General features: G+C 41.0%; 3 protein-coding genes across 3 annotated transcripts; 1 reads left to right on the forward strand and 2 right to left on the reverse strand.

The window, feature by feature from the left end:
- Positions 1-1,909: 1,909 nt before the first annotated feature.
- LOC128532055 (calcitonin-like) lies at positions 1,910-5,494 on the reverse strand. The gene is made up of 4 exons (XM_053506274.1): positions 5,436-5,494; positions 4,539-4,630; positions 4,315-4,446; positions 1,910-2,968 (listed from the first exon to the last, which is right to left on the reverse strand). The coding sequence occupies exons 2-4, from the start codon at positions 4,622-4,624 to the stop codon at positions 2,800-2,802; spliced, it is 387 nt and encodes a 128-aa protein (XP_053362249.1). The 5' UTR covers positions 4,625-4,630; positions 5,436-5,494; the 3' UTR covers positions 1,910-2,799.
- Positions 5,495-14,118: 8,624 nt separating this feature from the next.
- On the forward strand, positions 14,119-18,197 carry psma1 (proteasome 20S subunit alpha 1). The gene is made up of 10 exons (XM_053505129.1): positions 14,119-14,209; positions 15,115-15,159; positions 15,533-15,634; positions 15,829-15,932; positions 16,677-16,765; positions 17,061-17,131; positions 17,217-17,346; positions 17,499-17,578; positions 17,667-17,771; positions 18,018-18,197. The coding sequence occupies exons 1-10, from the start codon at positions 14,207-14,209 to the stop codon at positions 18,075-18,077; spliced, it is 789 nt and encodes a 262-aa protein (XP_053361104.1). The 5' UTR covers positions 14,119-14,206; the 3' UTR covers positions 18,078-18,197.
- Positions 18,181-27,113, reverse strand: ric3b (RIC3 acetylcholine receptor chaperone b). The gene is made up of 7 exons (XM_053505215.1): positions 27,063-27,113; positions 26,885-27,006; positions 25,905-26,130; positions 25,536-25,617; positions 19,219-19,321; positions 18,999-19,138; positions 18,181-18,830 (listed from the first exon to the last, which is right to left on the reverse strand). Exons 1-7 carry the CDS (start codon positions 27,111-27,113, stop codon positions 18,532-18,534), a joined length of 1,023 nt encoding a protein of 340 aa, XP_053361190.1. The 3' UTR covers positions 18,181-18,531.
- Positions 27,114-27,207: the final 94 nt, after the last annotated feature.

Below are 27,207 nucleotides of genomic sequence, written 5' to 3' on the forward strand. Positions count from 1 at the left end.
CCCCTAGCGGTCACATGTACCGTGTCCGGTCTGATCAGTCTGTCTATTTATAGTCCGTGTTTGAGTTTGGTCTTCATCCTAAATCGGTTTCCTGATGTTTTTGGCATTTTAGCCCTGTTAGCATGATTAGCATTAGCATTAGAGTTAGTTTATGGTGTAGTCCTGGTTTCCTAATGTTTTTGTTTTAACACCTCGTGTTTGCTGTGTTTTATAACGTTTAAACTCTACTATAATAAAGATCAGTCTGCATTTACACCCTGCCTCTGAGGAGGGCCACGACACTGGTATGGGCGTGCCAGCCTTTGACTCCATCTCCTCCACTCAGACGCAACTCCTTAGGCTTAAGGGCATGTCAAGTGCCAGTGACTGGGTAGAGTTTAACCCCACTGGGTTTTTCTACAGTGTCAGTTTAACCAGGAGAGCTTGGCGTATCCTACACCAGGGGAACCGCAGTAGATACTGTTCAGGAGCATTTCGGGCTGGGGAATATAGTGGGCTTTATGTAACGAATGAAAAAGTTGTTTCCTGTAAATAGTTATGAATCTACACAAGAATATCTTGGGAGGGGGATGTACCTGACGCAAAGGTCGGTGGGTTAGCCGAGAGTAAAGTGGTCAGAGTGGGGCAGTCAGAGTGGCTCCGAGGGTCACACTCTAAGGACAGCCTGACAGTCCGGCACCCCAGAAGGAGGCTAAGAGTGCAGCCCTGCTCCAAACCATGCTGCCTGCTCAGCAACCTGGAGATCAACAAAATGGCCCCTGACTACAGGTATGAATCCTGCCAAGATGAGTGTGAATCATGGCTACCTGCTACTACCTGATGTATCCCCTGTTCTGCTCAAGATATCCTCTGCCTGAGCCATTCTCTGCTAAATCTAAGCTAGGCCATGTACCGCCGTCTGGCTTTGAGAACGATGAGTTTCTACCACCACTTGTCTTCAAGGACGTCGTGCTCACCCCACTGGCTCACTTTGAGAGCATCCTACTGGTACCAAAGCCTAGGTCCACGGACACCTTGCTGCCAATGCTTTGATTTGGGGACACATTTCTTACAAAGTGATGCTGGTGCCACTCCCTGGCTTTGAGTTGTGCCCCAAGACATCCCAATTACCCAAATTTTTTGCGTTTCTGACCCAGTGCAAAGGGCCAGCTTTGACAGTCCCCATACCAAGCTCCAATCTGGTGCCCATGCCAAGCTCAAGTTTTGTCCCAATACGCTTATCAAGCTCAACCCCAGTGACCAGCTCCAGCTTGTGCTGTGCCAAGTCTCTACACCCATATCAACCACAGAATAAGCCACTCTTCCAAGGTCTGACCTAACACCCAGGCCAAGTTCCCACCTAATCCAATCCGAGAAGCCATGGGATTCTGTCATGATATACCCCTGGATTTGTTTTTTTATTTCCCCTGCACGTCACAGTCACATGATGTTCACTGAGGTCACCTCAGTGTAATCAGACTTAGCAGTCTGATTAGTCGGTCAATTTAAAGTGCATGTTCAAGTTTGGTTTTTGTCTGATGTCTGTATTGATTACTATCATTATTCTGCCTGCCGTCTTCGTCTGGTTTCCTGATGTGTTGAACGCTTTTCGTCTGGTTAGCATGATTAGCATTAGCTTTAACCTGAATAAGTGACCTGTGAGTCAGAAAAGGGGCGAAGCTTAAGGGAAAAAATTTAAACACTATTACAGTACATAACACAGCGGGACCTGGGACAGAGACAGTTACAATAGCTGTAACTTTATCTACGTCGCTAACCATGCTAAAATTGCTAAGCTATTCCATGGTGGTAATTAGTGAAGAGGAAAACTAGTGATGATGTCACATGATCAAATCAGACTGTATGAATGAAATCTTAAGTGCATGTATGTGTGTGTGTTCATTTAAATGAATGAAAGTAAAACAGATTCCTGATAGAAAAATAAGTTTATTAAACTAAAAACCCCTGATTATGGAAAAGTGTTTGTTTCATGTTGTTCTTGTTGTTCTCCTCGTCACACCACTGAGCTGAGCTCTCAGAAACGCAGAACTAAAATGATAGGCTACATCCCGAACGCTAGCATCAGATAAAGTTAATGAGAATCAATGTAAAGTCGTCGATAAATCTGGAGAAAATGCGTTTGAGACAAAACAAAAAGAGGGGCCACAAAAGAAAAGGACGGAACATGAATAGTCTTTACACTTGGCTAGTCAGATCATTAGCGAATTAGCAATACAGAGGATCATATAACTTTCACAAAGGAACAAGAGACGCGTCTAATTTCCAGATCCAGGAATAGTTTGCCTCATCTTTGTTTTTTGTTTATTAGCATTAGCTGTTTATTTAATAACTTAAGCTTTATGCTAGTTATTAGCATTTTTTATATTTATGCTAACGAAGACAATCCTTTTATTATTATTGTCCCAAAGACACGCAAGCCAATCATGAGTGAGTGTTCATGCTCAGCATTTTGTGATGTCACATGGGCAGGTAGCCCCTCCCCATCTTTTCTGATTGGTTCTTAGCTACACACACAAAATGCGTAAACCATCTCAGAAATCAAACGCTAAAGACTAGCGCAGCATCGTAGCGTTCGGGGCGGAGCCTTAAAATATCTGTTTGGCACATTCTCTGCAAATGGTTACTCGTTCATGGACAAAAATTACAGTGTGTGTGTCTGTGCGTGTGTTAGTGTGTGCATGTGTGTGTGTGTGTGTGTGTGTGTGAGATCAGTCGATCAGGCAGGAAATCCACATGCAACAGGAATCAGCGAGGTAACGAACAGAAGGAGGGAGGGGTAAAGGCGGGAGCAGGAGGGTGTTAGGCCATTTCGAGCGTTTCCTCGTAGTCAACGCTTCGTTTCTTCCCAGGCGTGCCCGCGCCAACATCAGTCCGCGGGAACGTCTGTAATTTGTGCAGCTCTTGCGAAAGCTTTCCGAGGACGCAGGTGCTGAGGCTGGAGCAGCGTTTGGACAGCACTCTGCCCTCGCTGTCAGGAGACACACATGCACAGAAACCGGCTCATAGGGTCATGCATATATACACACACACACACACACACACACTGCAAATACATGCACCTCTGCATCCTCTCAGAATACATGCTTCTCCCCTGGGTTCTAAAGGTCACAGTTTCAAACTGATCTTATTCCATCAGAGATCAAACCCCGCCCTAGAAGGGCATAGGAAATCAACTCAACATAGAGTGTTAGAGATGATGTGCATCACACACACACAGACACACACAGAAGTATATGACTGTCATAAACTCCCTCATTGACTGTGGCCTGACTCAGTCATTTCAACTCAGCTATCTGATCTACACGTGAACAAAAACAGTCCAGTGGATCAAGTTTCCTAAATTCTCTAAATTTGGTTTGTCTAATTTCACACAAATCTGTTCAGTGGATTCATTTCCTCTTTCTGATGTGGTCTGATTATTGAAGAAATGGTGGAGCTAACTGGATGGAGCAGTTTGAGTTAGAGTCCATGGTATCAGTGTCAGAGAACAGACTGAGAAACATCACCATGGACAAAAACATATCTAATCGAAATTATTTTATTTACATCCATAAACTGATCGTCACAGCTGATCTGTGTTTAGACTCCTCTCACGCTCCTCTAATGCTCCTTTCTGAGCTCTGTGAGATATAACAGATGTAACTCTTAAGAACCTCAGAAGCTGTGAGAGATGTGTATCTCAGCGTTCCTCAGCCTTGCTTAAGCTCTTACCAGAGAAGAACACGTGCTCAGTGCACTGGCGATGGAGATGGTGAAATGTTTGTGCAGTTAGAACTGGTTTTAAGTTTGACCCTTGATGGAATTAAGAAAGTTCTGACTTCTGTCGCTTGTGTGTGTGTAGATCATGCTCCACCAGCGTCAGCTCCCAGGCGTCATGCAGCCATTGCTTCACACCTACACACTTATTGTTAAGGGTTTTCATGCATTCAGGTTCTCTGACATTCTCAAAGCAAGCATAGGGTTCTGTTCATTCCTCAGGCTGGAGAAGTTGGAACCGTTCCATGCAGCAGGTTCTGGGGGGGGGGGGGGTGTACTTATTAAATATTAAATCTGAGTTCCGTCTAAAGTGTGTGCTTCAAGGTTCTGTTTCAGTCACATACCTGTGTCTCACTAATCCCCCGAGCGAGTTATACCTAACACACTTCACACACACACACCTCGCTGCTCGTACCCGAGCACTCCCACGTGAACTAAACCCAAATACACACCTTCACATAACGCAACTCACACGTATGAACACAAACTTATTATAATGATTAGATTATTTCCACAGTACTGTGTATAAAACCTATTTTTGTTTAAATAAATAAAAACCTGTTGCTGTCGGTCGTCGGATCCGACTCCTCCAGCATCATCTGCACGAACTCTCTGACCACGGCGATCAGTAACCTGCGAGCTTCATAATCACTTGGAACCACACGGTCTGATAGAGAGTCTAATAAAGGTCTGCACACACACACACACACACACACACACACACACATGAGCAAATACATCAGAGCAAATGTGTGTTTTGTGTGTGTGTGTGAGAGACTGACCTGAGCGGTGCTGCGTGTGAGCTGTACAGGTGACAAGCGGTGAGGACGGAGACGATGAGGACGGCGGAGATCTTCATCATGAACATGCGCTCCTGTAAGAACAGGTTAATCACACACACACACACACACACACACACACACATTGACACTGGATTTTCTTTATTTTAATTTTATTCAAAGTTTTGTGAATCGAACACAAGCTGAATTTCAAGTCACATAAAAAAATAAACATTTATGTGAACAAAATCATTATGTAAATGTATGTAAATTTTTGCAGGATGCAACAGTTTGTAAAATCCACTTGGACGTTTAACTGCTGATAAGAGCATAAAATTAATTTTAAATCAAATTTTTAGTTTAAAATTGTAATTATATATCTCAAAAGATAAAATAAAGCAAAAATTATTTACACAAATATTACATTTAAAAAATGTATAAATAATAATAATAATAATAATAATCATTTCTTTTAATATTAAATCTAAATTAAAAGAAATGTAAAAACGTGATTAAAAAGTGATTAAATAAAAAAAATGAATTTAAAGATTAAATTAATAATTATTATTATTTATTATTATTATTATTATTATTATTATTTCAATAGTAGTTGATCTTTTTTTTTACTATTTTTTATTATTATATAACTTTTTATTATTTACAATTTACTAATAAATTATTATAGATCAACTAAATTAAAATAAATGTAAAACCTGTAAATCCTACAAAACTGACAAAAAGAATAATTAGGAGATGTGAAAAGATTATGAAAGCAAAGATTTAATACCAATAATAATAATAATAATAATAATAAAATGTTTTCTCTATGTATTTATTTCTCTCTTTCTTTATCTATCTCTCTCACACACACACACACACACACACACACACAGTCCTTACCTGTAAAGTCTCGAGTTGCTCTGTGTGAAAATAAAGACACAGCGATGTGAAACGCAAAGTTGTCGTGTTGAGCTTGTGATGGCAGCACCGGTTCACACACACTTATACACCACAGGTAGGGGCGTGGCCTAGTTAATTATCCCATGTTGTCCAATCACAGGCTGGGGGAGGGGCCCAGGGAGCGCAGGTTTTGAGGATGACGATGTCATGACGCAGTTTTTCTGTGTGACGTTTTTGTGAATGCGTGGATGAAGATCGGAGATTTACAGAGGAGGGAATGAAGTAAACCTTCATTCTGAGAGTTCTGCACACACACACACACACACACACACACATACACGGTTTAATGAGGCTGACAGGTGGAGAGAGAAAGCCTACTCTGCCTAAGAGACAGCTTCCCAGCTTCCACTCAGTTCAGGGTTCTCACAGGAACTCTAGTCTCAGAACCTCAGAAGGTTCCTCTGTTGTTTCCTGAAGTTCCACCACATTAAGAAGTTTCATGTCTTGCTTAATAACCACAGAATGTAATCACTGATGAGGTTCTGAAAGAGAAATAAAAGCCTTGGGGCCGTGGTGTTGGAGAGAAATAATCAACACCATGGTGACTCTCAGTAACTTCATCACTCCTCCTCAGCGCTGATTATTTTTCTTTAACTGCATAACAAGAGGATTTAATTTCTCCTTCACCTGTTTGTGTTTTATTCCTCACTTACCGTCCATCTGTTTTAATATGACAGGCTCCTCATTAAAGCCCTATTGTTACTTTCTGTGTGTGTGTGTGTGTGTGTGTGTGTGAGGGTGCGGCTTGTCACACACAGAGGAAATGAAGTGTAATCGTTTGAGTTTAAACATCCATCACATCACTTCCATCACACACCCAGCAGCCGGCTGACGCCTCGCGAGCATCCCGACATCATCTCACACACACACACACACACACACACACACACACGCACAGACACACAGACAGGACTCTTTTAATATGTTAAGAAAAGAAAGAAAGAAAGAAAATTATATATTTAGACTACATATTTTTATTCATTTTATTAATTATTGATAAATTTAAGTTACCCAAACTCTGTCCTGTGTGTGTGTGTGTGTGTGTGTGATGTAGGAAGTGAAAGTAGTTTAAAATCTTAATTAACTAATAAGTCACCCACAATTTTCAGTAGAATTTCAATCATATAATACAGAGCCAGGGTTCTTGGAATCAACACTGATGTTACATTGAAAAACAGCTTTGAGGTCAGTGAAAGAGTCAGCGATAGAGTCAGTGAGAGTCAGTTAGAGTCAGGGATGAAGCCAGTGATAAGGTCAATGATGGAGTCAGTGATGGAGTCAGTGATATGGTTAGTAATGGAGTCAGTGATGGAGTCAGTGATATGGTTAGTGATGGAGTAAATGATGGAGTCAGTGATATGGTTAGTGATGGAGTCAATGATGGAGTCAGTGATATGGTTAGTGATGGAGTCAGTGATGGAGTCAGTGATATGGTTAGTGATGGAGTAAATGATGGAGTCAGTGATATGGTTAGTGATGGAGTCAGTGATGGAGTCAGTGATATGGTTAGTGATGGAGTCAATGATGGAGTCAGTGATATGGTTAGTGATGGAGTCAGTGATGGAGTCAGTGATATGGTTAGTGATGGAGTCAATGATGGAGTCAGTGATATGGTTAGTGATGGAGTCAGTGATGGAGTCAGTGATATGGTTAGTGATGGAGTCAGTGATATGGTTAGTGATGGAGTCAATGATTTAGTCAGTGATATAGTTAGTGATGAATTCAATAATGGAGTCAGTGATATGGCTAGTGATGGAGTCAATGATGGAGTCAGTGATATGGTTAGTGATGGAGTCAGTGATGGAGTCAGTGATATGGTTAGTGATGGAGTCAATGATGGAGTCAGTGATATGGTTAGTGATGGAGTCAATGATGGAGTCAGTGATATGGTTAGTGATGGAGTCAGTGATGGAGTCAGTGATATGGTTAGTGATGGAGTCAATGATGGAGTCAGTGATATGCATGTGATGGAGTCAGTGATGGAGTCAGTGATATGGTTAGTGATGGAGTCAATGATGGAGTCAGTGATATGGTTAGTGATGCAGTCAATGATGGAGTCAGTGATATGGTTAGTGATGGAGTCAATGATGGAGTCAGTGATATGGTTAGTGATGGAGTCAATGATGGAGTCAGTGATATGGTTAGTGATAGAGTCAGTGATGGAGTCAGTGATATGGTTAGTGATGGAGTCAATTATTTTATTCAGTGATATAGGTAGTGATGGATTCAATAATGGAGTCAGTGATATGGTTAGTGATGGAGTCAGTGATGGAGCCAGTGATAAGGTCAATGATGGAGTCAGTGATATGGTTAGTGATGGAGTCAGTGATATGGTTAGTGATGGAGTCAATGATGGAGTCAGTGATATGGTTAGTGATGGAGTCAGTGATGGAGTCAGTGATATGGTTAGTGATGGAGTCAATGATGGAGTCAGTGATATGGTTAGTGATGGAGTCAGTGATGGAGTCAGTGATATGGTTAGTGATGGAGTCAGTGATGGAGTCAGTGATATGGTTAGTGATGGAGTAAATGATGGAGTCAGTGATATGGTTAGTGATGGAGTAAATGATGGAGTCAGTGATATGGTTAGTGATGGAGTCAATGATGGAGTCAGTGATATGGTTAGTGATTGAGTCAGTGATGGAGTCAGTGATATGGTTAGTGATGGAGTCAATGATTTAGTCAGTGATATAGTTAGTGATGGATTCAATAATGGAGTCAGTGATATGGTTAGTGATGGAGTCAGTGATGGAGTCAGTGATATAGTTAGTGATGGAGTCAGTGATGGAGTCAGTGATATGGTTAGTGATGCAGTCAATGATGGAGTCAGTGATATGGTTAGTGATGGAGTCAATGATGGAGTCAGTGATATGGTTAGTGATGGAGTCAGTGATGGAGTCAGTGATATGGTTAGTGATGGAGTCAATGATGGAGTCAGTGATATGCTATGTGATGGAGTCAGTGATGGAGTCAGTGATATGGTTAGTGATGGAGTCAATGATGGAGTCAGTGATATGGTTAGTGATGGAGTCAATGATGGAGTCAGTGATATGGTTAGTGATGGAGTCAGTGATGGAGTCAGTGATATGGTTAGTGATGGAGTCAATGATGGAGTCAGTGATATCGTTAGTGATAGATTCAATAATGGAGTCAGTGATATGGTTAGTGATGGAGTCAATTATTTTATTCAGTGATATGGTATGTGATGGAGTCAGTGATGGAGTCAGTGATATGGTTAGTGATGGAGTCAGTGATATGGTTAGTGATGAAGTTAATGATGGAGTCAGTGATATGGTTGTGATGGAGTCAAGGAGGGATTCAGTGATATGGTATGTGATGGAGTCAGTGATGGAGTCAGTGATATGGTTAGTGATGGAGTCAGTGATGGAGTCAGTGATGGAGTCAATGATGGAGTCAGTGATATGGTTAGTGATGGAGTCAATGATGGAGTCAGTGATATCGTTAGTGATAGATTCAATAATGGAGTCAGTGATATGGTTAGTGATGGAGTCAGTGATGGAGTCAGTGATATGGTTAGTGATGGAGTCAGTGATGGAGTCAGTGATATGGTATGTGATGGAGTCAGTGATGGAGTCAGTGATATGGTTAGTGATGGAGTCAGTGATGGAGTCAGTGATATGGTTAGTGATGGAGTCAATGATGGAGTCAGTGATATGGTTAGTGATGGAGTCAGTGATGGAGTCAGTGATATGGTTAGTGATGGAGTCAATGATGGAGTCAGTGATATGGTTAGTGATGGAGTCAGTGATGGAGTCAGTGATATGGTTAGTGATGGAGTCAATGATGGAGTCAGTGATATGGTTAGTTATGGAGTTAATGATGGAGTCAGTGATATGGTTAGTGATGGAGTCAGTGATGGAGTCAGTGATATGGTTAGTGATGGAGTCAATGATGGAGTCAGTGATATGGTTAGTGATGAGGTCAGTGATGGAGTCAGTTATAGAACCAGTGATAGAGTCAGTTATAGGGTCAGTGATGGAGTCAGTTATAGGGTCAGTGATGGAGTCAGTTATAGGGTTAGCAATGGAGTCAGTTATATGGTCAGTGATGGAGTAAATGATGAAGTTAGTAATGAAGTCAGTGATGAAGCCAGTGATGAAGTCAGTAATGGAGCTAGTGATGAAACCAGTGATAAAGTCAATGATAAGGTCAATGATGAAGTTAGTAATGAAGTCAGTGATGGAGTCAGTGATATGGTTAGTGATGGAGTCAGTGATATGCTATGAGATGGAGTCAGTGATGAAGTCAGTGATATGGTTAGTGATGGAGTCAATGATGGAGTCAGTGATATGGTTAGTGATGGAGTCAATGATGGAGTCAGTGATATGGTTAGTGATGGAGTCAGTGATGGAGTCAGTGATATGGTTAGTGATGGAGTCAGTGATGGAGTCAGTGATATGGTTAGTGATGGAGTCAGTGATGGAGTCAGTGATATGGTTAGTGATGGAGTCAATGATGGAGTCAGTGATATGGTTAGTGATGAGGTCAGTGATGGAGTCAGTTATAGAACCAGTGATGGAGTCAGTTATAGAACCAGTGATAGAGTCAGTTATAGGGTCAGTGATGGAGTCAGTTATAGGGTCAGTGATGGAGTCAGTTATATGGTCAGTGATGGAGTAAATGATGAAGTTAGTAATAAAGTCAGTGATGGAGCCAGTGGTGAAGTCAGTAATGGAGCTAGTGATGGAACCAGTGATGGAGTCAATGATAAGGTCAATGATAGAGTCAAGAATGAGGTCAGTGATGGAGCCAGTGATATGGCAAGTGACAGAATCAGTGATGAGGTCAGCCATGAAGTCAGTGATGGAGCCAGTGATAAGATCAGTGATCAAGGCAGTGATGGAGCCAATCATGGAGCCTGTGTTATGGATAATGACAGAACCAGTGATAAGGTCAGTCATGGAGTCAGTGATGGAGCCAGTGATTGAACCAATGATAAAATTAGTGATGGAGTCAGTGATGGAGATAGTGATAAGATCAGTGATGGAACCAGTGATATGGTTGGTGATGGAGCCAGTGATGAGGTCATTGATGGCACCAGTAATGGAACTGTTTTTTTTATATATATATATATATATATATATATTTTTTTTTATTTTTATTTTTTTTTTTTTTTTATATATGGTTAGTGATGAAACCTGTGATGAGATCAGAGATGGAGCCAGTGATATCTTTAGTAATTGGGCCAGTGATAAGCTCAGTGATGGAGTCAGAGAAGAGATTAGTGAAAGAGTCAACAATGAGGTCACTGATGGAGCCATTGATGGAATCAATAGTTTTGTCAGTAATCAGGTCAGTGATAAAGTCAGAGATGGAGTCAGTAATAGAATCAGTGATAGGGTCAGTGATGGAGTCAGTTATATGGTCAGTGATGGAGTCAGTGATAAGGTCATTGATGGAGTCAGTGATGGAGTCAGTGATGAGGTCAGTAATGGAGCTAGTGATAAAACCAGTGATGGAGTCAGTGATAAGGTCAATGATAGAGTAAAGAATAAGGTCAGTGATGGAGTCAGTGGTGAGGTCAGTGATGGAGTCAGTAATCAGATCAGTGATAAGGTCAGCATTGAGCTGGTACGGTCAGCATTGAGATCAGTCAGGATGTCATTAATGAGGTCAGGAATGAGGTCAGTAATGGGGTCTGGTGGCATCAAACCAATAATTACTATAACAGAAGAACCTAATGTAATTAACTCTTTACATGTTCTCTGTGTTAAGAAGTGACTTATCACTGATAATTTCCCATTAGGGTCTCACACTACCCCACTTAATGAACACATTCTTTTTAAATATTGGCTCTTTATGAGCTCTTTAAGTGGTCTTAAAGGGTTCATTGGTTTGCCTCCATACTAAACCTCTCTCTATGCTGAGTCCAAGCAGAAATCTGTTGGTGTCTTATCCTAGTGTTCATAATAATGTAATATTATACAGCTTTTTATTCCTAGAATAAAGTCCAGATCACTGAGTCAGGGGAAGGGCTGACTGAGTGAATGGTCATGTTGTGTAACAGCGCCATCTAGTGAACAAATCAGGTGAACAAAGCAAGCCACACCTCAGGTGTAATGGGGTAACACTCGGATGAGCGAAGTGTGTTACACCTTATTTCAATAACTTGATATAATTAAAAATTTAGAGTAAAAAAAAAGTAAACACTCAAAGCACAATAGAAATATAAAAAGAGACATTAAAAAGCAGGGATTTAGAAATGTGTGTATATAATTTTCTAGACATTTTATTCGTCTTATCTGTACATTTAAGGACAGGATTTATTTATTTACTAATAATCAGGGTGAATGAGGAAATGTTGCCACTTAAAGGATCCCAGTGAAATTTCATATCGATGATAAAATACTACTTTTAACCCATAAAATATTTAATTATCCCTTCCCTCTCTCTCTCTCTCTCTCTCTCTCTCCCTCTCACTACACATGTCGCTCCTGAGCTACCAGTGATCCAGAACCCCTCTGCCCTCTGGACCTGTCTGACTCATCCTGATGTCCCACTTCGGGTTGGAGATCTCGTCCCATGGACGACCCGTGTTGTCTGCCTGGGATTTGTGTGGTGACTGGGGACGGTTCTACTTTACCATGAAGACAGTCCTGGCCTTGGCTGATGCAGACAGCTGTTCTCTGTGAACTTTCGACTGCAGTCGCTTAATAGTTCAGGACTGGACTTTCCTACATTCTACCTGAGCCTTCAATAACGAACTGGACCATATTAACTTAAACCCCGTTCCTGTTATATTGAACGTCCAGCCTCCTAACACACAGTATGATCAATCCATCCTATCCGTTATCATACCAAAAGAGGATGGGTTCCCTGTTAAGTCATTTTCTCTCATTTCATACACAATTCCACATTATCTTTTGATTCTGTAAAGCTGTTTTGCGACAATGACCGTTGTAAAAAGTGCTATATAATTAAATTTAAATTTAATTTAACTTAAAGTAATGAGATTAGTGATCAGGTTAGCGGTAAGGTCAGTGTCTGACATACAAGAATCAAGATTATCCATAAAATATATAATATCTATACAATGAAAAGAAAGTATATTGTAGCGTTTTTCACCGCTAAGCAGGAACTTGAAGAGGCGAGTGAGCTTCCTTGCTGCCCAATGCTAATGGCTGGGAGTTTTTTATTAAGCTGAGACATAAACTACACATTCACAATCACAATTTACCCAAGTCACACAAACCACAAGACACACTTCTGACCCACACACACACCCTGGCCGAAGCCACTAACCCAAACACCTTTCCCCCACAGGGTGACAACATAACAACCCCTCTCGCAAAGCATGATGGTTCCCAACCGAAACCCCGCCCACGCCACAATATTATATAATTTTATTGACAACCAGCTGTGTACATTAGACAAAAATAATTAACAAATGGACATTTAAACAATAAATGATCAAGAGTTTCTGTCAGACTAAACAGGAATCTGTATTAAACTGAAACCTTTAAATAGAAAGTCACTGACAGGTTGAATGAGACATGATAAAATAAAAGGAAAAGGATTTTAGTCTTAAAATGACCTCAATGTTACCTCTCATAATACAAGATTCAAAATCTCCAAAATGTTTTCGTTTAAAGACCAGACTATTTAATCTGTTATTAAAATTTATATCTGACAAATTAGCACCAATAATGTTGGGAAGGAATGCAAAGAAGGTTTCCCCCAAGAAAAGTGCATAAAACTGTGTAATATTCGAAAAGGAGGAATATCCTTTTCCTAATGTAATAATAATGTATTTTCTGAAATCTTCATAGGACAGTATTGGACCATCAGAACTTAATAAATCATGAAGAAACTTTGCTCCATTGTTACACCACTCAGCGTTAAAGAGAGACTTCCCGTTTAGAATAGTGATGGGTTGTTCATGAACGATTCACAAGTCTTTAACTCAGAAGAATGAGTAGTCTCCGAGAGTGATTGGTTCATTTTCTACTGGGTGCGCATATACAAAGCGTCGCAAAACCTTTATAGGTTTTGTACAGGAAACAGAAATGAGTAGTTACCTTTGAGTCTTCTAGTTCAAATCGTTCGTTATTTTGTTACGTGACTCCCATAGACGCTATGCAGTGCATTACACAGGAAACAGAAATGAACGGGTCATCTCGAGTCGTCTAGTCGAAGTCGTTTGATTCTGTTCATGTGACTCCCATAGATGCTATACAGTGCAATAAATTCAAAAGATGAACGACTCGGACTAGAAGACTCATGAGAAGAACTGCTCAATTCTGTTTCCTGTGTAAAGCACTGCGTAGCGTCTATGGGAGTCACGTGACAAAAGAATGAACGATTCGGACCAGAAGATATGCGAGGTGAGCTGCTCATTCTGTTTATCATAATATGTCCTTAGCTGCATTGTAATATTTTTATTACTGGAACTATGTAGACATGTTGGGGTTCTGTTTATTGAAAATGTAACATTTTATTTTATTTCTGATCAAAAGAACAAAATTAACTAAATGACTCAAAAAAAGATCTGTTCTTTTTGATAAATCAGACTCAAAGAACAAAGTCCCTAAAATGTTCCAAACTTCCCATCACTAGTGTAGAATCTTTCTCTGCGCTCTGTTGCTCAGGTCTGCTCCCTGCGCTCTGTTGCTCAGGTCTGCTCTGCACCAGAAGGAAAACTAATCGAGTAAGATCATTGTGCGGCTCGGGCGGCGCGCTCTCAGGCAGACATGGTGAGAGTTAATAAACATTAAATAAACTTAAACACACTCTTTACTCCTGATTTAAATTAGCATACTGTCCCTGTATACACCGAGGAAATTAATACAAGTGTAAATGCGGCTAGTTGTAGTTGTAATGCTTTAGCCGGGAGTTCCTCAGCGTGAGTAAGCGTTTCCTCAGCGGTGTTAGCTTAATGCTAACGGCTAAAAGAGACTCGGCGCTGTGGAGTGTCTTCTCTGGTGTTGGGCTTTATTTAAACAAAAGAAAAAAAATATTAGGAATAAAATTACATATTATTATTATTAATAATAATATTATTATTATTGTTGTTGTTGTTATTATAGCTAGCATGGTGCTAACTTAGAAAGCATCTTGTCACACATTAGCATTAGTTTAGCCAGTCGGTTAATTTCCGGTGTTTTCTGTGTTTTCTAAGCAAAAAATTACATGTGAAGTTAAATGTGCAGATTTTAAACTATTTATTGTTGATGCTTTAGTGTGTAATGAAGACGCGCGAGTCGCTTCCAACACTGCTTTCACTTTTAGCTTCCGGTTCATGGGGTTATTCTTTATGCTCGTTTATGCTAATTTATAATGCGTGCACGTGAGCTTTATAATCATAAACACCGTGTTAGTAAAGTGTTAAATAATGAGGTTAAGATAAGTTTAAAATATCATAAAGTTCCTGAGTGCGGAGTGACCTGATGTCATTATCCTGTCTCTCTGTCACACACCCACACACACAGGGGAGTTGGTACTAGTAATAAAATAGATAAGACTCTTTATTTATATTAATTTGTACAGATTTTTTGGGACGGAAGTTTCAATTCTGCTACAACATGCGGCGTTGTTTAGTTTCAGTTTCTCTGCTGTTACTTCTGTAGAAGTAAAACCTGTGTGTTTCTCATCCCTGCAGTTCAGAAACCAGTACGATAACGATGTGACGGTGTGGAGCCCTCAGGTGAGCAGCACAGCACCGGGGTCTCTGTGTCAGGGGCGGGGTTGACAGGTGTATGATCACAGCATTAAAGGAGGAGTACACCCATGCGGTCATCACCACATCTGCAGCAACGCAAAATTATTATTAATGTTTAGATGATTATTATTAAAGCATCTGTGCGAGCTGTGGGGTTTTAATGTGGTGTTTACACTGTGTGGTGTTTATACTGCACTCTCTTTATGCTGTATGGTGTTTATACCATACATTTGTGTTATGTTTATACTGTGTCGTATTTATACTGTCTGATGTTTGTCCTGTGCGGTGTTTACATCATGCGGTGTTTGCATTGTGTGGACTTTGTGGTGTTTACACTGTGTGGTTTTTACTGTCTCAGGGGCGAATCCATCAGATTGAGTACGCCATGGAGGCGGTGAAGCAGGGCTCTGCTACTGTGGGGCTCAAATCACGCACTCACGCTGTTCTCGTGGCTTTAAAGGTATTTGTTACAGTACAGATCCTTAGCACTGCTACACACACACATACTTTTCATCACTGTCACACACACACACACACAAACCCTTTGGCTGAAGTACACCTGGTAGGGCCCCAGGCCGTTGGGAGTGCACACTCTTCAGCAGTCTGTACTGTCCATAAGTAAATTAAAATAATCTCTGCTTGGGTGTGTTTCAGAGGGCCCAGTCTGAGCTCGCTGCTCATCAGAAGAAGATCCTCAATGTCGATAACCACATCGGGATTTCCATCGCTGGACTGACTGCAGACGCTCGACTGCTCTGGTATAACTATGCAATATAAATATAATCCTCATTACACACCCGTACACACAAGGTGCTCTCCGGCTCAGGGTCTAGCATCTAGCATTACACACCACGGTATGGGGACATTTACACACATTCTTCATCATCATCTGCTCAGAGCTGTAGTGTTCTCCTTATACACACACACTGTGCTATTTAAACCATAAACATTATGGGTTCTGTGTTCTGTATTATAACAAATCTTTATATCTATTTAAAGATATTAAATAAAGGATTTATACATGAAGTGAAAGAAATAAAATTAATACATGTATTACATTATTAACACCGACAATATTAATTATTAAGGGATCTTCTGTTACTTTAGGTCACTTAATACCTTTACCATAATTAGCATTGTTAGCTCACACCGCACGGCCAAAATAAAAGTTGCACACTTTTTCCATCGCTTCACGTTCCATTCTTTTTGCTCCAAGCAAACTGAAGCCTTCTTTTTTTTTCTTTAGACCACACAGCTGACTAGTCCCAGTCCCTTGAGTTATCATAACACTGTGTGTGTGTGTGTGTGTGTGTGTGTGTGTGAAAATGTTTTTACTTTCACTATTAAACTCAGTCGTGAGTTGTACTGTTTTTTTTTGAGTGTTTAAATGATCTCCATCACACTTAAGTTTAAGAGACAATGTGTGTGTGTTGTTTTAATGCATGTAAAGCCTACAGTGTGTCCTTAAACTCTAAAGTCTTCCCACTTTTTTCTCTGTGCAGTAACTTCATGCGTCAGGAGTGTCTGGACTCCAGGTTTGTGTTTGATCGTCCACTTCCTGTGTCTCGCCTCGTCACACTCATCGGGAGCAGTATCCTTTATCAAACTCATGTCTCAATCTCCCTCTTTTGCACTTTAGTGTGATGTTTCTTTTTAAAATCTTCCTGCTGTGGGCGTGTTCATGATGTGTGCTTCAGAAGCTCCGACCCCTCAGAACAGACTAACAGTTAACAGTCATTATCAGCGGTGTGAGTGTTTCAGTAACGAACACACACAGGCATCATGTCAATAATGATTTAACACTAACTGAGGGGGCGTCCATGAGGAAGTATAAAACATCTCTGTACTGATGTTATTGTTGTTGTCGTCCTTGAGTGTTGAATTAGAAACCCAGATCCCCACACAGCGCTACGGGAGGAGACCCTACGGAGTCGGCCTTCTGATCGCAGGCTACGATGTAATTTCACACACACACAGTCAGTGAAGCTAAAGTTACCGCATTGATATTCATAATCATTTTAATGGTGTGTGTGTGTGTGTAGGATATTGGCCCTCACATCTTCCAGACCTGTCCATCTGCCAACTACTTCGACTGTAAGGCTATGTCCATCGGAGCGCGCTCACAGTCCGCACGCACCTACCTGGAGAGACACATGGAGCGCTTCCCTGACTGTAAGAAACACACACACACACACCTGGTTAGTGGTGTAACAGGGTCTGTGTGTGTCCTGTAGTGGGTTGAGTGACTGTACTACATTTGGTATGTGATACCCCTGTAACCATAGCAACCACTCATGATTGAATGTGTGTGTGTGTAACTGCAGGTAATTTGAACGAGCTGGTGCAGCACGGCCTGTGTGCTCTCAGAGAGACTCTCCCTGCTGAACAGGACCTCACCACCAAGGTCTCTCTCTCTCTCACACACACACACACACACACACACTGCACAGTAGTAGTAGTAATAGTAATGCTCATTCTGTGTGTGTGTGTAGAACGTGTCGATCGGGATCGTGGGTAAGGACATGGAGTTCACCATCTACGACGATGATGACGTGGCTCCGTTTCTCCAGGGGTTAGAGGAGAGACCTCAGAGGAAGGTAAAAGCCTTCACTTTACTCATCATCATCATTATCATCATTATGCTTAACACACACAAACACACACAGAAAAAAATGTAAAATAAATTCACACATGCTGGTGTTAAACACTTTTATTGTAACAACCTGCTGGACATCAGTAATCTAAATGTTGTGTGTGATTATTAGTCAGACTGTGTTTTACATCAATAATGATTTCTTAATGCTAAATAAAGTCCTGATTATCTGTGCGTGTGTGTGTTCCAGCCCGTCCAGCCGAGCGACGATGCGGCCCCTCCTGCCTCAGACGAGCCGATGGAGCACTGAGGAAGCGCTGATGTAGCGAGCGTTAGAGAAGCTGCAGCGCTCGTTCTGCACTAAACACACTCTTCTGTTTGTTTTCTATCTGTTCTGAAATCAGCTCAATAAAATACATTTACACTCTCACCTGTACCTCTGTTACATCCTTCACTGCACACACAACAGCAGCACAGTGTCCACCGGGGGCGGGGCTTAAAGTACATCAAAAAAAGTATATCACCGCGATATCATACGCTGTCCATTTAGCCGCTGTGTTACAGCATAACTTCTCCTTCTGAGTGTGTGTGCGATGTACTAATGCTCCTGAAGTTTAATTTAATTTGTAATCTGGAAGACGAGATCTGGAGAGAGCTTCACCATGCAAGAACGCACGTGACGAGAGGCCAGACGTGTGAGTAAGCTGTGTGCAAAAAGTAAAAAACTTAAACGGTAATCAGAACTTCAAGAGCAGCGTGAGGCCTCAAAGAGAAGATTCAGTTCCTTGGGCGGTTCCTCTTCTGCGTCTTATCACATGTTCTAACGTCGACGTGTTCGGGCGCAGATCCTCAGACTGCTTCATCTCCTCCTCTTCGTTCCTCTTACAGCCGTCAGCCTGTCTGTCTGCTCTCTCCGTCTCCTCGTCCTCCGTCCGTCTGTCTGCTCTCTCCGTCTCCTCGTCCTCCGTCCGTCTGTCTGCTCTCTCCGTCTCCTCGTCCTCTGTTCGATGGTGGGCGGTACAGCAGTGAGAGCTCCAGTGTTTCAGCATCTCCTCAGGATCATCTGTGTAAAGACCTTCATCAGATCATCTTATACGTTATAGATTATTAACACGTGATAAACAGCCACAGGACACACCACTCTGGCTCGAGCTCACCTGTAGCTCCGCCCACCCCTATTTAAGACTTAACTTTTAAACTATTTATTTAAAAACAGAGAGAGAGAGCAGACCTGTGAACTCGTGATCACGTTGTGGGTCGATTGTCTCAGCATGAATCCCGTCCACTAATTGTCCCTCCTGCATCACCCGAGTGATCTCTCTGAGCTGGAGCAGCAGCTTCTCCTCCTGATCCACACTCACACACTCCTCTCTACAGCACGTACACACACAATTTAACCACGTCACAAGGGGAATCGGAGATAAATATGTCTGTGTGTGTGTGTTTCGGACCTCGGTGTGTTTGCGTTTTGAGCTCGAGCTCTTGATACGATCCTCTCCATCACCTCCTCCGTCTCAATCAGACGCTCCTGCAGCTGCGTCAGCTCAAAGTCCGCTAAGGAGGAACATCAAACACACATCTGAGTGTTGTAGTTTAATACGGTATTTTGGGTTTTCTGGCATGGAACTGATTCACCTCCATCACCAGTGTGTGTAACCGTCCAACAGTAACTGGGTGTATACTGTGTGTGTGACGTACAGTGGTGTGAAAAACTATTTGCCCCCTTCCTGATTTCTTATTCTTTTGCATGTTTGTCACACTTAAATGTTTCTGATCATCAAACACATTTAACTATTAGTCAAAGATAACACAAGTAAACACAAAATGCAGTTTTTAAATGATGGTTTTTATTATTTAGGGAGAAAAAAAATCCAAACTTACATGGCCCTGTGTGAAAAAGTAATTGCCCCCTGAACCTAATAACTGGTTGGGCCACCCTTAGCAGCAATAACTGCAATCAAGTGTTTGCGATAACTTGCAACGAGTCTTTTACAGAACTCTGGAGGAATTTTGGCCCACTCATCTTTGCAGAATTGTTGTAATTCAGCTTTATTTGAGAGTTTTCTAGCATGAACCGCCTTTTTAAGGTCATGCCACAACATCTCAATAGGATTCAGGTCAGGACTTTGACTGGGCCACTCCAAAGTCTTCATTTTGTTTTTCTTCAGCCATTCAGAGGTGGATTTGCTGGTGTGTTTTGGGTCATTGTCCTGCTGCAGCACCCAAGATCGCTTCAGCTTGAGTTGACGAACAGATGGCCGGACATTCTCCTTCAGGATTTTTTGGTAGACAGTAGAATTCATGGTTCCATCTATCACAGCAAGCCATCCAGGTCCTGAAGCAGCAAAACAACCCCAGACCATCACACTACCACCCCCATATTTTACTGTTGGTATGATGTTCTTTTTCTGAAATGCTGTGTTACTTTTACGCCAGATGTAACGGGACACGCACCTTCCAAAAAGTAAAACTTTTGTCTCGTCGGTCCACAAGGTATTTTCCCAAAAGTCTTGGCAATCATTGAGATGTTTTTTAGCAAAATTGAGACGAGCCTTGATGTTCTTTTTGCTTAAGTGGTTTGCGCCTTGGAAATCTGCCATGCAGGCCGTTTTTGCCCAGTCTCTTTCTTTTGGTGGAGTCGTGAACACTGACCTTAATTGAGGCAAGTGAGGCCTGCAGTTCTTTAGTTGTTGTCCTGGGGTCTTTTGTGGCCTCTCGGATGAGTGTCTCTGCGCTCTTGGGGTAATTTTGGTCGGCCGGCCACTCCTGGGAAGGTTCACCACTGTTCCATGTTTTTGCCATTTGTGGATAATGGCTCTCACTGTGGTTCGCTGGAGTCCCAAGGCTTTGGAAATGGCTTTATAACCTTTACCAGACTGATAGATCTCAATTACTTTTGTTCTCATTTTTTTCTGAATTTCTTTGGATCTTGGCATAATGTCTAGCTTTTGAGGTGCTTTTGGTCTACTTCTCTGTGTCAGGTAGCTCCTATTTAAGTGATTTTTTGATTGAAACAGGTGTGGCAGTAATCAGGCCTGGGGGTGACTACAGAAATTGAACTCAGGTGTGATAAACCACAGTTAAGTTATTTTTTAACAAGGGGGGGCAATAACTTTTTCACACAGGGCCATGTAGATTTGGAGTTTTTTTTTCTCCCTTAATAACATAATCTTCATTTAAAAACTGCATTTTGTGTTCAATTATGTTATCTTTGACTAATAGTTAACGGTTTTTGATGAGCAGAAACATTTAAGTGTGACAAACATGCAAAAGAATAAGAAATCAGGAAGGGGGCAAATAGTTTTTCACACCACTGTATATGCCGTATGTAAATCTCTCCGTTAGAGCTTTAGTATGTGTCTGTACAGCAGGCGTACTGAATTAAAGTTTAGGAAGGTCCGGTCAACAAAATGTTCTTCGAGCCGCGGTCCAAATTTCATGTTTGTGTTATTATTCAGATCTTTGTACGTGTATATACGTCACTGTAAGTCTATAAAAATAAGCAGTTTAAAATGCATGTTCAGCCAAAACGCCATTCTGGGGCTGATTTTATTATCTTTTGTTATACATATAATAAATGAGCTACTGCTGAAGTTTATGCAAAATAGAAGTGACCAATCTTACTTTCCTAAAAATCTAAGAATGAAATAATTTTACTTCCTAACTTCAGCTGTTTTTGGAGAGATGACCACATGACCTAAAAACAATTGTTGCTTGAATAAAAAAAAATTTAAGCACAATTAAGGATTTTTTTCTGCTAGAGAATCTGTAGTGTCCGTAACCATGACAAATTCATGGCGCAATCTTTTAGAATAATCCACTTTTTTAGGTTTATGTCTTTTCATGTGAAATCTAAATTGGTCAAGTTTCATCTGAATGACAGTTAAGACCGTTGAAAGATTGTGCAAATGTGTTTTTTTTTATCTGATAAAAAACGAAATGTCTTTACAAAAAACGAAGCTTGGATCGGGAGAATTACAGTTTTTTTCAATCGCTAACAAGCGCTTACCCATACTTCAGATACTTTTTCTAAACTCTTAACACAGACTCACACCTACAAAACACAATTGGCCAAATGGATAATTTTCTTCTCAAAAATACATTTTGTTAAATATATACTAACTCTTCATTTCAAAATAGAACACATCTTTCTCTGCACACACTAACTTTACAAAAACACTATAAATCTGACTCAAAATGAAATTATTCTGTCAAAGAATAACACTTGTTTTCACTTCACAAGGTACATGCAGTCAATCAAAGTACACCAGGTTTCAAAATACTGGCTATTATTAACATTACAAAAACTGCATAGACTTTTATGTTTCAGTTTTACAGGTATTTGCATGCAAAACATGCAATCCACCATTTTGACACCAGAAATGTCTTGGTTGGTAATTGTATGTCCACATGTACAGTAATTCATCAACATCACATCTGATGTTATCCAAGCCTCTCTTAGTGAAAGACCATGGTTGATTACATGGTCAATGATAGTGGAACAAATTTCATCACTGACTACTGTTCTTGCAGCCCTTGGAATGCCACCACCACGCATTCTTACACCTCTACCTTGCCCTCTCCTTGGGCCTGCTCTTCTCCCTGGGCCCCTTGCTCTTACTGTACTCTTCCTCGACCAGACATTACAGTGTTTGTCTTTTTTTTGTTTCCAAAAACATCACTCCTCAAAGTCTTGCCTTATAAACCCCACTGAGTCTAAGCCAGAATGGAATAAGCTGAGGTTGGCCCAATTTACCCAACATAAATCAGCTGTGTGTCAATTATTCAATTGTTTGTTTATTATCAGCTGAGATATATTTTTGATATTGATATTGTTTTTGAACTGATATCATTGCAGAAGCAGAGGTTTTTATACTGTATCTAAGGTTTGGAATATTGTTTTTGCTATTGTGGGATGTTGTGTGTTAAATACTACAAAAACAGTCCATAATTTTGTTGGGAGGTATAGCTTGTCTGTTAAGAAAATGTAAGCATTGTGGAAATGTGTTCACTGACTGCATATTGGGTGAAAACGACATGAAATGTGTGAATGGTATGGCCACAAAAGACTGATGCTGTGCTAATTGTGTTTAGAGAACTGTTTGGACAAACGCTTGTTAGCGACTGAAAAAAATTGTAAGAAGCGTTAAGTATTATGAGAAATGGTGTTAATGATCTTATCTGAAAATTCACTTCTTTCACCCAGGTGGGAAACTTTGTAGCATCGATACCATGTTTTGGCCGATTGCATTTCAATAATATTTATTTTCAGTTTTCAGTAACTACATATAAATAACTGCATTAACACTAGAAGCGCCGAGGACCGGTCATTTGACCGAAATGGGGGGAAAAAATACTTCACACTCGTTCAAATTCCAGAACCCTCTTTTCTTGACTTCTCCTAGTTCTGTGAGCTTAATCACCCTGTATGCTTACATTTTCAAAATCGCACCAGTAAAAGCCAGTATAAAGCTATTTTGCTTTTATTTACGTGAAATCGCTGACAGCTGCGCGGTGGTCATGCCGTTTCCTGCCTTTTTCCAACCTGCGATTCTCATTTCTCTCAGCAGATGGCGCAAGGGATCGCGCATACTATCTATGTGTCATTCAGTGCGTATATGTAACGATCTCAGGTTTCATTCCATATATGCAGTTTATATATATACAGTGGTTACGCATAAACCTACACAAAGCTTTTTTTAGTTTCAAATAATCATTCAACGCTGAACCCAAACAGCAAAAGACAAACAGCATAACATGCCTGGTATTGTTATTAATCACTCTACAATGTTTTAATTTACAAAAATTAATTAATTAACCTAATAAAATTATTCCATTCGTATTTTCCCTTTGTAAAAATAGCATTACATTTTGTATCGAGCGTTTAAAAACAATACAGGGCATGTTAAGATAAGGAAACTTTCATTCCCTTCCATTCCAGTGATTAAAAAGTGGTTAAAAATGTCAATTTTGGAATAAGGAGCTCAGTGGTCCGAGAACAAGGTAATAATCTTGTATGATAAAATGACTCGTGGCATGAATCTACACGAAGCGCTTCAGTTTTAAATAATCATTTAACGCTGAACTCAAACAGCAAAAGAACATGATAATAATAATCAAAAGAATAATAATTTCTGTCCAGCATTGAATAATTATTTAATTATTAATAATTAAAGCTGCTCACATCGCGCACGCTTTCACTTTGAAAAATGCAGTGTTTAATCAGCAAGTATCAACAACCTCTCGAAGGGCACTAACTGCACAGACCAAACTGTAATCTTCTTGTACTGTTATAAAAATTCTAAATATAAACAAACAAACAAAATACAGCTTTTTTTCTCAGAGCTAAACAGAAAAGTGAAGATTACCGATTAGGTGCGCGGTCCGTTGCCTAGCAACACTGAACAAAACGAGGCATAATCGTGGTGTTTGCTTTGGTTATGACATAGCATAGTTTATTATCTGCTGTGGTAGATCTGATTTATTCAAACCCAATAATGAAGCTTAATATCCTCAGGAGGGTTCATTACATTGTTTTAGCGATAATTTCACAGACGCGAGTTCAGAACTAAATCGCTGCTCCATCTAAAGCACTGTCACACTAAAAAAACATCCAAGCCGTTCAGAAGCTTCAAATATAATAAACGAACTAATAAATTTTCTCGTTATAAAATAGATTTTTCAGTTGAATATAAAAAAAAAAAAACAATATCGCTGATTATCAAAGCGGGAATGAATGGCGCATTGTCCAAGTGCAAGTTGATCGTGTAGCTAAACTATTTGTTTGGGTGGAAGCGATTATTGTGTGTCAGCAAAAGCTTTCCATTCAAAACAATAGGCGGTCAAATGACCGGTGAACCGCGTTAAAAGTAGGTGACACTGGCGCGGTGCTTCTAGTGTTAAACAGATTGATCTCACTAATACAGCCTTTTTCCTCATGAGGTGCGTTGTTGCAGTACAGTTACTGAAGAACAGTCACTACACTCAAAATAAAAAAAATGCTTTGCACATGTTCACAGCGTTATGGTAAACAGTACACACACGCGACTGAGCATGGGAGATGAAGAACCATTGGCTCAGTTGTGATCATGTGACGCTTGGCAGACAAAGTGCATACGTATTACATGTGTAGCTCAGTGGTTAAGGCATTGGACTACGGTTCAGAAGATCCCAGGTTCAAACCCCACAACCACCAAGTTGCCACTGTTGGGCCCTTGAGCAAGGCCCTTAACCCTCAACTGCTCAGATGTGTAATGAGATAAAAATCTAAGTCGCTCTGGATAAGAGCGTCTGCCAAATGCCCAAATGTAAATGTGAAAGGACTCTGGTTGCTCTGTCACACCGCGCTCTCAGTTTGAGTATTTTACACGCCCTGACCTCGGGACTGATGCGGATAATTTCGCCCTAACGACTCTTCGTGTTTTATCTCATAGTGCCGTTTCACATCACTGCTTTTTATTAACACCACGGCTTTGGAACATGTGAGACAAACTGGTTTTAAACTTCCTGCAGGAGGAATAAACATACACTGATCTGTACATTCATCTTTAAAGGTTCAGTTTTCATAGTCTACTTGCCTTTTTTTTCGGAGTAAGCCCTGCTGTATCGCGCTTTTGTTTGTGTTTTGATTGTAACTCGTCTATTATATTTTCTATAAAACCGATGAGTTTTGTGAATCATGAACCTGCAGATTTATTCTCTCTCCTAAAAACAGTCACATTCACGTTAAAGACTTATTTAACCTTAAATTAATAACCCAGAAGCTTACTTATTTTTCTCTTTATGTTCTCGGATCTCGCTGCAGGAAACCTGCTCTCCTGAGAGTTACTCGTGTTCCCTCTAGACGTGATCTGTTGCGGAAAAAAGAAACAGAAAATAAGAAATTAAACACCCACACACACACACAGTTTATTACAAAAACACAAGTGTGAAAGTGTTTTTTTTATTCAAATAATAATCTTAGAGTTAAAAAAGCGCCGCAGTTGGGACGCAGGACAACAAAGGACAGGACAGGACAGGACAGGACAGGTCTCACTTACATCATAGCAGATCCGTCATCTCATATTACAGATTAGCTTTTATTACCCGTGTGGGGGGGGGGGGGGGGTGAGGGGGTGGATGGGGTATGAAGCGGCACCTTGAAGATGATGTAGAGGATGTAGAGCAGAATTCCGAAACCGTAGACGGGAATGATCTGCCCCGCCAGGTTGGATTTTCCCGCCGCTGCTGTGCTGCCCTTCGCCCTGGCGATGGCCTTGGGTTGATGAGCGCTGTTCCCTTCTGCACCACTTGGGGGCGCTGCCACCACCTTCCTCTGCAGCATCGGGGGAAAACGAGCACCTGCGCACACACACACATCATTACTGTAATACGAAGAAAGTGTGCACACAACAGGAGCTTTAGGAACTCATTAGGAACAGGTGAGAGTGATGAGCAGGTCATGTGACAGGGTCATGTGATTTCCTGTATAATGAGAAATGCCACACTGTGATCATCTCCACTCTGAGCAGCACGTTATTGTTAGAGCTGCGTTTATTACAGGTTTATCTAAACCTCATGATGAGTTCTATGCAGCAGAGGCCTGGGTCGTGTACTGGAGGGCAGTGAAGGGCAGGTGAAGGGCAGTAGATGGACAATGCAGAGGTACGTAGCTCAGTGGGTTAAAGCTCGGGGTTACTGATGGTGCCGCTCCTGTGCCTCGTGACGAAACCAAAGGAAAGACTTTTACTGTGCTGTAACGTATCTCTCGTGAAGATTCTCCTTCTTCTACATCACACTGAGCGTAAACATCACCACCAGGGGACACGAGGGGGAACACAACCAGAACCAAGAACAAACCCAATCAAGGGCGATGTCATGATGGTGTGAATCATAACATTGTGATGAATATCACAGTCTCAGTGTTAAAGCTGTGTGTGTTTATTAGAGAATATTTACAGGACAACAAGAAACCTCCAAACACACACACACACACACACACACAGTGTGTACTCCCAAACCGGTGTACAGAGTACCAGTGTATTTATATTTATTTATAATAAATAACAATAAAGGGATGTGTTATTCTAAATAATAATAATAATAATAATAAGAGGTGTTATTACCCCCAGCTCCGGCCTCTCCCCTCCCCCTCTTCCTTCTCCGGATAAAAGCAGTTTCGGCAGCAGCAGGGCGACACACACACACACACACGACAGCACGGTGACCTTCTGGAACGCCGACATGGTGACTTTATTCCGCTTTTATTCTTAATTCTAAACCCAAACCGCAGAAACGCCGCATCTCTCCTCCTCACCGCGGGGGGGCCGCCCTCAGCCAATAGGAGCGCGGGGGCGGGTGACGTCATCGCCGATACCGGAAGTATATTCCCTGAGGAGGAAAATAATAACCGAGTTGAAGTTAGGATTATAAATGTGTAATAATTATTGCAGTATATGTTA

This window comes from Clarias gariepinus, chromosome 10 (genome assembly GCF_024256425.1).
Source record: "Clarias gariepinus isolate MV-2021 ecotype Netherlands chromosome 10, CGAR_prim_01v2, whole genome shotgun sequence".
In the NCBI taxonomy this organism is placed as follows: domain Eukaryota; kingdom Metazoa; phylum Chordata; class Actinopteri; order Siluriformes; family Clariidae; genus Clarias; species Clarias gariepinus.

Bases quoted from the DNA above. Each gene is read 5' to 3' on its own strand.
- ric3b (XM_053505215.1), bottom strand. From the start codon at position 27,113: ATGACGTCACCCGCCCCCGCGCTCCTATTGGCTGAGGGCGGCCCCCCC. The intron at 26,131-26,884 runs GCCGGAGCTGGG...TTCGTATTACAG, and splicing joins GGAAGAGGGGGAGGGGAGAG to TAATGATGTGTGTGTGTGCG. The intron at 19,139-19,218 runs GTCCGAAACACA...TACGTGCTGTAG, and splicing joins CAAAACGCAAACACACCGAG to AGAGGAGTGTGTGAGTGTGG.
- LOC128532055 (XM_053506274.1), bottom strand. From the start codon at position 4,624: ATGTTCATGATGAAGATCTCCGCCGTCCTCATCGTCTCCGTCCTCACC. The intron at 4,447-4,538 runs GTCAGTCTCTCA...GTGTGTGTGCAG, and splicing joins TCACACGCAGCACCGCTCAG to ACCTTTATTAGACTCTCTAT. The intron at 2,969-4,314 runs GTTTTTATTTAT...GTCTCCTGACAG, and splicing joins CCGACGACCGACAGCAACAG to CGAGGGCAGAGTGCTGTCCA.
- psma1 (XM_053505129.1), top strand. The intron at 15,160-15,532 runs GTGAGCAGCACA...TTACTGTCTCAG, and splicing joins TGACGGTGTGGAGCCCTCAG to GGGCGAATCCATCAGATTGA. The intron at 15,933-16,676 runs GTATAACTATGC...TTCTCTGTGCAG, and splicing joins GCAGACGCTCGACTGCTCTG to TAACTTCATGCGTCAGGAGT.